The sequence below is a fragment of the Aythya marila genome, assembly GCF_965140915.1.
Source record: "Aythya marila genome assembly, chromosome: 9".
NCBI lineage: Eukaryota > Metazoa > Chordata > Aves > Anseriformes > Anatidae > Aythya > Aythya marila.
Window position 1 is genome coordinate 16,395,584 of NC_139050.1, and position 10,594 is coordinate 16,406,177.

Below are 10,594 nucleotides of genomic sequence, written 5' to 3' on the forward strand. Positions count from 1 at the left end.
AGTTATGGATTCAGCAGCCGGCAGGATCAGCCCGGTGGGACTCGGCGTGGGAGGGCTCCTGGCCCGGCGCCACGGCGTGGGCAGAGCACGAGGATGATTTCGCCCCGTGCCCTACAAGGCGTGGGGAGCGGGGACCCCATCCAGCAGGCTCTGCCCTGCTTCCCCCTTGCTCTGCACCCCGCTGCAGCAGGAGCAGCGCTGTGCTAAGGGCTCAAAAAAAAAAAAAAAAAAAAAAGCCTCCCAAAAAGCCAGGCAGCATCCCGGCTGGGAAACAGCTCCCTGGGGGATTGGGGTGTGCTCCTGCAGGCTGCTTTTCCCTGTGGGGAAACGTGTGCAGGTCCCGGAGGAGGAGAACCCCGTCCAGCTGGGGCTGGTGGCCAGCAGCAGGTGACACGTCTGCGGGTGACACAGCCCAGAGCCTCAGGGCCAGGCAGTTCCCGTCCTCTCTCTCCCACAATTGGGGTCACCATCAGCAGGGGCACTGTGTGACCGCAGGGGGATGTGTTTTTATGTCCCCATTCGTGCCCCCTCCCTGTCCCAGCCCGGCCTGCGACTCACACAGACCAGAATGAGAGGAGCCAGCAGCGGGTTGGGGACAGATCCTGCCCAAATCGCAGCATCCTGGTGAGCTCTCGGGGCTCCAGACCCCACCGAGCCCCCCCCTTGCCCAGACCCTATATGCTGGGTGGCTCCGAGGTGGCTTCAGCCCCAAACGCCCTTTCCCTTGGTGGGACAGGGGCTGCAGGAAGGGATCAGCCAAAAACACCTCCCCCCCCCCCGCAGTAACAACACAGCCATTTGGGTCATTATTTCACTTTTTAATCACTCCGCGAGGTGACTTGCTGAGGGTAAGAACTGCTTCGGCCTGATTTTATCTGCCTAATTAATCAGTTAATAAATGACTTCGCTGCGGGGGGATAGACGCTGCGGCCGTCTCCTTAACCAGAGACTGAGGAAAAAAAAAAAAAAAAAAAAAAAAACAGGGAAGGATTTCAGCCCACGGGATTTCCACAGCCCCACGGCGCAGGCACCCGGGGGGGGAGCAGAGCAGCGACGTGGGACCCCCCGGCTGTGCCCCCGCAGCCAGCCAGGTCCTGAAATCTGCTTATTTCAGAGCACACAGGGGCTGACAACGGGCTGCAGGGGCTCCTTCCTCGTCTTCCTCAGTGCCACGGGTGGCTGGGGGGCTGCAGCGTGGGGCAGTGCTCAGGGTTTCTTCCCACTCCACTGCATGGTGAAGTCGGCGTGCGGGAACATGGCCTGCAGCCCGTGGCGGAGCTGGGGGCAGAGGACAGCCGTGACACCAAACAGCATTGACGGGGGGGTCCCAAAAGGGGTTTCCTGCCCCCTGTCCCCAGCCAGACAAAGGGGAGAGCCCCTTGGGAAGGGCTGCGGGCACAGCTCACCTCGGACACGATCAGGTCCTGCACTGTTTTGTTCCCAGGGTCCACGGGGCCGGCCAGGCGCATGGACAGGAAGATGTGGGACTCCGCTGGGAGCAGAAGACACAGCTCTGCTGGTTCCCCTTCCACCTCACGCCTGGGGTCTCTCCCCAGCACCACAACCAGAGCTGAGCAGGCTCAGGTGTGCCCCCCACCCTCAGGCACGGTGTCTGTGCCACCCTGCTCTGCGCCACCCCCCGTGCGCACAGCAAACCACGCGCCCCGCACACCAACAGAGCCCCCAGGCTGAGAACAGGGCAAAAGGAGAGGGGCTGCAGGACCCCAAAAGGCCACCACCATGCCCATGGGACACGTGGGCCTTGCCATAAAGGCTTCAGAGAAGAGTTTGGGGTCCCAGGATGTGGCACTTACCGCCTGGGCTCACGATGCCGGGGCAGGCGGGCTGTGCCGTCGGCTGGGCCGTGGAGGTGCTGGAGGTGTTGTTTGGGTTCTGGGTTGAGTTGGTGGCAGGGGAGGTGCCTGGGCAAAGCAACGTGGTGCTAGTTAGTTAGCCAGAGGGTCCTAAACCTGGGGAAGACCCACCCTTCACCCCTCAGCCACACTCACCCGTGGTGGCACCGGGGCTGCGGGGTGACGCCTGGGTGTCCGGGGATGTCCCCGTGGTCAGGGTGGAGGCACCAGGGCTGGTCCCGTTTGTGGTCCCCAGTGCCTGGCTGGGATTTGGGGTGCTCCCGGGCACCCCAGAGCTGGTGTGGGGGGGGGCTGTGGTGTCCAGAGGGGCTGTCAAGGGCTCGGTGGATGCACCCGTGTGTGGGGCTGTGGTGGGAGGAGAGGGACGGCTGCTCCCCGGGGGTGTGCTGGGTGTCTCTGGAGAGGAGGATCCTTTTTCGGGGCTGGAGGCTGTGCTGGTGGAGGCGGTGGTGGGCGGCAGCGCCGTGGTCTCTGTGGGTTTCAGGGAGGCAGAGAGAGCTGAGGTCGCTGTAGCATTCAGGTCAAGCAGCCACCTCCTCCCCGAGCTGCTGCAGCCTGCCAGAAGTTAAATAATAATACTATGAAGGGCAAAGGTCTGCTCGCAGCCCCTGCCCAGGTGGATGTCTGCTCCGGAGGGCCCCATCCTCGCACAAGGGAGGAGGTGGGAGCCCACCTCTGCATCCCGTCCACCCCGGAGAGGCGAGAGCAAGCAGCTGCAGCCCCAGGCAGCCCCCAGGAAGAAGCAGAGGGAATTCACTGTGCGAGGCAGCAGAAATGAAGCAAAACCTGTTGCTTACACAGCACGGCCCCGTTTTCCTGCTCAGCAAGCAGCACCCGCAGTGTGTCCCCTCCCGTGCCCCCCACTGTGGGTAAAGCCACCCCGGGGCCACCCAAGCACCCTGGCAGCGATGCTCCCCATGCATCCCTCTCGTCCCTTACCCAGCGCCAGCTCGGGCACGGCGAGGCTCAGCAGCAGCAGCAGGGGCAGGGGCAGCCCTCCTCTGTGCCCAGCCATGTCCAGGCGGGCAGGAGCTGATGCCCCCCCAAAAAAGGCCAGCTCTGGGTGCTCCCCGCAGCCCTGGCACTGCGGTGGCTGCGCTCCCTTTGCCGGATAGAGGCAGAGCACCCAGGTGGGTGCTTTTATTCCTTGGGTGCTGGCAGGGAAGGGGGTGCTCCCAGGGCTGGGTGCGATGCCCAGCAAACCTCCACCAGCCCCCGGGGCAGAGATCCTCTGCCTGGTGAGGGGACGGCTCCGATGGGAAAAAGCCCGGGGAAGCAGCTGGGCTGCTTGGGGCCGTCCCTACGCCCCGAGACAGGGGTGATGCTCGGTGCCAGCAGCACCGCAGCCCCCGGGAGCCAACAGCCCCGCTCTGCCTGCGGCCGAGCAAGCGGCCGGGAGAGCAGGCGGCGCTCAGGAAGGGCGTGCTCCAGCCCAAGGACTTCTCTCCCGGGCCGTCTGCGCAGGCATCACTTCCCCAGAGCGTGTCACGGCGGCGCGGGGCCGCTTCCTTCTGGCCGGGCTCACGATCGAGCCCGCACGGAGGCGCCCGCAGGCACCGGGCACGGCCCCGCAAGCGGCCGGGACGAAGGCACCCAAGGGTGCCGGGGAGAGGAGCACGGGGGGCGCCCAGGGGACGGGGCTCCGGTGGCGGGGGCGCCACGGGGAGCGCGCCACCACGGGGAGCGCGCCACCACGAGGCCACGCCCACCGCGAGGCCACGCCCATTAGTAGCCACGCCCACTGCCGCCCGCCCATTCATCCCCGGCACCGCCCTACCGCTGGCCACGCCCACATCTCGCCCGCCCATTCAAACCACGCCCGTAAAGCCACGCCCGTTTTCGTTGGCCACGCCCACTCCTGGCCACGCCCACCCCCCGCCCTATATAAAGCCCGCGGCTGGGCGCTGCGCTCCCCCTGCGCTCACCTGCGGTGCTGGCAGCGGGGCTCTGGGGGGTGTCCGGGGGTGTCCCCACGGTCCCGGCTGTGGTCCCTGGGGGCTGGCTGGGGGTTGAAATGCTCCCAGGGCCCCCGGTGCTGGGGTGGGAGGGGGTTGTGGGATCCAGAGGCGTTGTGGGGTCCGGCGGGGTTGTGGAGGGCTCGGTTGGTGTGATGGGAACGGGGCTGCTGCTCCCCGGGGATGTGGTGCTGAGCGCTGTGGTCACCGCTGGCCCTTTGCTGGTGCTCGTGGTGACCACCGAGGTGGAGGGGAGGGTGGGGAGCGAGCTTGGTGCAGCTCCTGCCGAGCTGGTGCTCGGAGCTGGGGACACACCGGTCCCCAGCGATGTGCCTGCTGTCACCTCAGGCCGGGTGGGTATCGTGGCTGCAGAGGTTGGGCTTGGGGGCGTGGTGGTGGCGGTGCTGGTGGCATAAGGGTGCAGCGTGGTGCTGGTGGGAGAGCCCATGCTGCCACTCACCTCCAACGGGGGGCTGCTGGGGGCTGCCAGGCTGCTGCCCCAGGGCGGCAGGGTGCTGCTGGTGGAGGGACCCGTCGGCACGCTGGGTGTCTCTGGGGTGGAGGCTCCCGTTTCTGGGCTGGAGGGAGGCACGGAGGCTGTGTCGGTGGTGGGCAGCAGCGTCGGGGTCTCCACGGGTGTCAGGGAGGTGGAGGGAGCTGAGGTCACCGTAGCATTTGTGGCTGTGGTCCCTGCAAAGAGGTGGGCAGCAAGGTGTCACCGTGATGGAGCTGGGGATGGCTCAGCACCACCACCACCAGTTCCTGGAGGCGCCCTAGGCTATGGGGTCAGCAGCGGGGCTCTACCATCCTGTAGGGACCCAACACGGGTTCCTCCTGAGCAGCAGCACCCCGCTCATCAGTGTGGAAGGACAATAAACGCCCCAGCCTGATGAACAAGGAACCAGCTGCGGGCACGGCCACCCTCTGGGCAGAAACACCTCCTGGCACCAGCGATAAGCCCCGTGCCACCCTCTCCATCCCTCCGGGGGGGGAAGTCAAACAAACCCGTCTGACGGGAAGAGCTGAGCAGGAACCGGTTACCGCGCTCGGGCTGGAATCTCCCGGGCAGTTTACACAAAGCTCTCTGCTGCAGATCTTCAGGAACCGATAACGCGATGCATAAATAGTGGCAGCGGGGGAAGCCAGCCCCGTAGGAAGGGAGGGAGAGGGGAGAAAATCCCTGCTTGCATGGCAGATGTGCTGCAACCCACGTAAGCTCTGCAGGGGTTGAGGGATGGGGTCGGGGGCTGTTCCCCAGGGCTCATAGGAGGCCGTAAGGCTGCAGGCCCTGAATTTCCTCCCTGGACATCACTTCTGCGTTGTGCCGAGGGCAAATGCTTGCAGTTTCCCGGTCCTACAACAGCCCAGCACCCCTGCCAGCAGGGAAGGTGACCCAGGCAGCAAGGTGCAGCCCCGGAGCTCTGTGCTGCAGCACAGCAGAGGCCTTCTCTGCCTGCCGGAGATGCCATCGAAATAAAACTTGACATGGAGACGAAGCCACCCCAGGGCCACCCAGCTCCCCGTGCATCCCGCTCGGCCCTTACCCAGCGCCAGCTCGGGCACGGCGAGGCTCAGCAGCAGCAGCAGGGGCAGGATCAGCCCTCCTCTGTGCCCGGCCATGTCCAGGAGGGTGGGAGCGATGCCCCCCTCCCAAAAAAGGCCAGCTCCGAGCCCTCCCCGCAGCCCTGGCACTGCGCTGTGCGCGCTCCCTTTGCCGGACAGAGGCAGAGCACCCAGGTGAGCGCTTTTATTCCCCAGGTGGTGGCAGGGAAGGGGGTTTCCACCCCCCCGGGGCCACTCCCTGGGCTGGGTGCGGTGCCCAGCAGGCACCCACGGGTGGGCAGCGGGACCCCCAGCACCCCGGGGCCATCCCCAGCACCCCTGGGGCCGTGCTGGGCATGGGAGGGGGGTCGGTGCCAGAGGGGACCCCATAGGGGGCACAAGGTTGGGTTTAGGGGCAGGGACAGCAGCCCCTGGGCGGTGCACGGCCGGGAGGCCCCGCCCCTTATCCTGAAGCCCCGCCCCTTTTTTCCTTGGCCCCGCCCCTTGTTGTATAACGCCCGGCGCCACGTGGGGGAGGCTCCGGGGGTCCCCGGTGGGGTTGGCAGCCGTCGGGCAAGGGGTCCCGGGGCTGTACCGGGCTGAGGATGCCGAGGGGCAGCGGGAAGAGGAAAGCCTCCGGGGGTGGCGAGGCTGCGAAGAGGAGGGAGAAGGAAGAGGAAGAGGAAGAGGAGGAGGAGGAGGAAGAAGAGGCCGAGGGGAGGCTGGAGGCAGCGCTGCGGGCGGCCCGGCGGGCGGCCGCCCCCTCGGTGCGGGAGTTCAGGTACAACAAGAAGCGGGTCCGGCTCGTCTCCCGGGGCCCCGAGCTGCTGGAGGACGCCAAATGCATCCTCTACTGGATGTCCCGGGACCAGAGGGTGCAAGGTAAGGATGCCACCCCCCCCGCCTCCACCCTTCCCTAGAGCCGGGGGGCGCTGGGGGGGCTCCCCATGCGCAGCCCCCGGCTCCTTCCCCTCGCAGCGCATCCTCTGTACAGCCCTTGTGCTTTATTCCCCCCCTCCCCAGATAACTGGGCTTTCCTCTACGCCCAGCGCCTGGCCCTCAAACAGGAGCTGCCTCTGCGCGTCTGCTTCTGCCTGGTGCCCAAATTCCTCGGTGCCACCATCCGCCACTACGGCTTCATGCTGCGGGGGCTGCAGGAGGTCAGCAAGGTACGGCCACCGCGGGGACACGCGGGGGTCCTGGAGGGACACGGAGCCACCAGGACCGTCCCCCAGCCCTCTTCGTCTCGTTGCAGGAGTGCACGGAGCTGAACATCCCCTTCCACTTGCTGCTGGGCTACGCCAAGGACGTGCTGCCCCCCTTCGTGGTGCAGCAAGGCGTGGGGGGGCTGGTGACGGATTTCTGTCCCCTGCGTGTCCCCAGGCAGTGGGTGGAGGACGTCAGGGAGAGGTTGCCCGAGGACATGCCCTTTGTGCAGGTGGGTCCCTGTGATCTAGAGGGCGTGGGGAAACCCAGGCTGGTGAGATAGGGAAGAAACAAAGGGTCTTGTGTTTGGGATCACTGTAGAGGTGTACTGGAGTGGCCTGAGCAGGGAGGGGTGAGGACGTTGTCCTGGGTGTGGGTCGTGCCATCAGGACCATTTGCTTCTCATTTGCTTACGGCTCCTCCTCCGCGGCTTTGCTTCTCAGGTGGATGCCCACAACATCGTGCCCTGCTGGGTCACCTCCCCCAAGCAGGAGTACAGCGCCAGGACCATCCGGGGCAAGATCCACAGCCAGCTCCCGGAGTTCCTCACCGAGTTCCCTCCCGTCATTCGGCACCCGCATCCCCCGTCCTGCCCCGCAGAGGTACTTGGGGCAAACCCTCCGCATCCAGCCCCGGATAGCTTCACAGCTGCTTTGTGATCCTGGGAGCGGGGACGATGACCTGGCCACAGGCAGTGGGAGATGGGGAGGCCCTGGGGAAGGGAGATTCCCACCCCATTCTTCCAGATATTGAGCAAATCTCAGCTGTGCAGGGCTGGTTTGTAGCTGGCATGAGCTGGGGGCTTGCAGGTTGGGGACAGCCCTAAGTGGTGGGCACATGGGGGATGTAAATACGGCTCAGGGCAGCCCTGGCTGGAGAGCATCTGCTGCTGGGGCTCAGCTCTAGCACAGCAAACACCCTCACACCGCTTGGTTGCTCGCAGCCCATCGCGTGGGACGCCTGCTACTCCAGCCTGCAGGTGGACCGCTCGGTGGCGGAGGTGGAGTGGGCGACCCCCGGCACCTCGGCGGGGCTGGCCGTGCTGCAGTCCTTCATCGCCGAGCGGCTGAAATCCTTCAGCTCCCACAGAAATGACCCCAACAAGGCGGCTCTCAGCAACCTCTCTCCCTGGTTCCACTTCGGTGAGCGCCCCGGCCGTCCTGCCACGCTCAGCATCACAGCCGGGTGACCCGATGGGTGACCGGGACCCACACCTTCCCCCCTGTCCCCAGGCCAGGTGTCCACCCAGCGAGCCATCCTGGAGGTGCAGAAACACTGGCGTGCCCACAAGGAGTCGGTGGACGCGTTCGTGGAGGAGGCCGTGGTGCGGAGGGAGCTGGCCGATAACTTCTGCTACTACAACGAGAACTACGACAGCCTGCAAGGTAGTGCCCCGGGGCGGGTGGGCAACCCTAGGGGCCCAAACTGTGCTCACCCCAACCTGGCAAGCCCCTCTTTTCCCTAAAGAAGGGGCCGTAGGGGCAGTAATGTGCCATCGGTATCATCTAGATACAGGGCAGGAGGCGTAATGCCCCCTTGCGAGGCTGCCTGCAGGGCTGGGGTCTCCAACGCTTGGTTTCCCCCTCACCCATGGAGCAGGGCGCTCAGCGGTGTCCCTCATCTCCCACAGGTGCCTACGACTGGGCGCAGACCACCCTGAGGCTCCACGCCAAGGACAAGAGGCCTTTTCTCTACGAGCTGCAGCAGCTGGAGCAGGCCGCCACGCACGACCCGCTCTGGAACGCTGCCCAGGTCGGGGACCCCAAAGGCCCCGCTGCCTCCCCTGGGACCCCCAGCCACGCCGAGGGGGCTGCGGCCGTGCCGTGGGGTGAATGGGGCCTGGGAAGGGCTGGGACACGAGCTGAGCCCTGTGTCTGTCCCTTTCCCCACAGCTGCAGATGGTTCGGGAGGGCAAGATGCACGGCTTCCTGCGGATGTACTGGGCCAAGAAGATCCTGGAGTGGACCCGCTCCCCCGAGGAGGCCCTGCAATTTGCCATCTACCTCAACGACCGCTACGAGCTGGACGGGAGAGACCCCAACGGCTACGTAGGCACGTTGTGGGATGGGTTATGGGGTGGGGGTCCCCTCCTTTGACGGTCACAGCATGGGGATGAGGACAGGCCTCTCAGCCTCTCCATCTTCCTTGGCACCCCGCTGGCACGGGGCAGAGCTGATGTCCACCTCTGTGTCCACCAGGCTGCCTCTGGTCCATCTGCGGCATACACGACCAGGGCTGGAAGGAGCGGGACGTCTTCGGGAAGATCCGCTACATGAACTACTCCGGCTGCAAGCGCAAGTTTGACGTGGACCAGTTCGAGCGCCGCTACGCCCCCCGAGAGCTCGCCCAGTGACCAGCACAGCGGTGCCCGGGGTGCAAGGGGTGAGACGGGTCGTGCTCCTCCCTGCTCGGGGTGGACGTGCCTTTGTCATGGTGCTGGCTCACACCTGACCCATGATTAGTGCTGCTGGAGGGCTCCTAGCAGCGGCAAGCCCCAGGGTTTTGCAGGTTTCTGCTTTCTGTTACCCCCAGCTAGAAATGAGGCAGCTGTGCAGGGCTTGATGCAGGCAGCAAGGCGCAATCCTCAGCCAGAAAGATTTCCTACAACCACTGTGCCCAGGGTAAGCCAGTCTGTGCAGCTTATACCTACAGCTTAGTTTTTCCTTTTTCTGGGGAAAAATCCCAAGAACCAGGCTCCTGATGCCATGCTTCCTGCAGAGCTCCTCGGTGCGGAGCCAGCGCGGTGCTGGGCTTGCCCAAGCGCCCTCAAACAGTTCCCCCCTGGCCTTTTGGTGTGAGGTTTACAGTTTGTATCCCCGGTGTTTGTGGGTCAATGCACGAGCCCTGCTGCGGGCAGGGGCCTCAGTACAGCTCAGAACACAACCACATTTAGTTGAAACCACGTTGAGTTTAACTTAGTTTATTAGGGACGGCGTTTCACTGCTCTGCTGTGCAATAGTCCCATGGGGAGGGCTCCGGTTAAGTGCCAGGGCAGCCCCTGGCTGTCCCTCCAGACGTGGCAGCAGTGGTAGTGTTGTGCATCACCTTGCCCAGAGACCTCCGCCGGGTTTCGGGTTCCCATTGCATCCAGAGAGGGGGGGGGAAAAACAGAAATAAACCAAAATCCATTCGCTCATCTCTAAAGGTACTCAGTGCTTCTAGAACTGGACGTGGGCTCAGCTCAGCCAGCGGCCCGCGACGTTAAAGTGCTTCAAACAAAAGGGTGTGGGTGAAGGTGTGGTGCTCTGAGCCAGCTCCTAGGAGGGGGGAGACCAGCTCCGGACCTGCCGAGCCAGGTGGCAGCATGGGGACAAGAGGCAAGGACGGTGGCAATGCTCTCTGCTTGCAAGGCTGGCAACTTCAAGGCTTGTAGAGCTCCTGCCAGCTGCGGAGCAAGCAGGAGAGCAGCTGCTGTCCTGGGAAAATGAGGATAAAGACAGGAGGAGGCAGAAACATGAGGGAGAAGGTGTGGATCTACCTGTCCCAGGCCAGGAATGCTAGAGCTGGTAAGTAGCCTCTGACCCTGCCATCAGAGAGGTGACGTGCCAGGCTGAAAGCTGGTGTCCCCTGTCCCTCAACACCCTTCATCCTTCCCCCCACCTGCCTGCCAGGCTGGGTGGGCTCCAGCCCCCAGTGCTACCTTGGTGCTGGACACTGCCCGTACCGTGGGACAAAGCAGCCCCTGGATGCAGTGGCACCTTGCAGCACCCCCAGTGCCAATCCCTCTCCCCAAAAGTGCACCCCCGTGGGAGCAACCTGTCCAGCTTCTCCCCTGAGGTTCTGCCTGGCTCGGTGACCCCTCTCCCAAGGGGAGCAGGTCCGATGGGAGAGGGGCAGCTGGCAGCTGCCAGCCCCGGTCAGGGGTGAGGGACCAGGAGCAGGAAAGCTCTGGAGGTTTTATAGCCCCTCACGTAGGAACATCTCCAGCAGCACCTTCTTGGGAGGTGGGGAGCAAACGGTTAAAAATACAAACGACTGCGTTAAAAAAATAAAACCAAATCCAGCCAGTTTAAAAAA

The 10,594-nt window shown here is 64.5% G+C and overlaps 2 protein-coding genes across 2 annotated transcripts; one reads left to right on the top strand and one right to left on the bottom strand.

Annotated features, from left to right (window-relative positions):
* Positions 1–803: 803 nt before the first annotated feature.
* On the bottom strand, positions 804–5,449 carry MUC20 (mucin 20, cell surface associated; the record flags this gene model as incomplete). The annotated part of the gene is made up of 6 exons (XM_082767234.1): positions 804–1,278; positions 1,407–1,492; positions 1,815–1,922; positions 2,010–2,429; positions 3,800–4,519; positions 5,374–5,449. 6 exons carry the CDS (start codon positions 5,447–5,449, stop codon positions 1,207–1,209), a joined length of 1,482 nt encoding a protein of 493 aa, XP_082623360.1. The 3' UTR covers positions 804–1,206.
* On the top strand, positions 5,449–8,940 carry LOC309881310 (deoxyribodipyrimidine photo-lyase-like). Its single transcript, XM_082767147.1, has 9 exons — positions 5,449–6,253; positions 6,395–6,540; positions 6,627–6,809; positions 7,021–7,179; positions 7,521–7,719; positions 7,810–7,962; positions 8,208–8,329; positions 8,470–8,629; positions 8,776–8,940. Exons 1-9 carry the CDS (start codon positions 5,977–5,979, stop codon positions 8,928–8,930), a joined length of 1,554 nt encoding a protein of 517 aa, XP_082623273.1. The 5' UTR covers positions 5,449–5,976; the 3' UTR covers positions 8,931–8,940.
* The last annotated feature ends 1,654 nt before the right edge of the window (positions 8,941–10,594 follow it).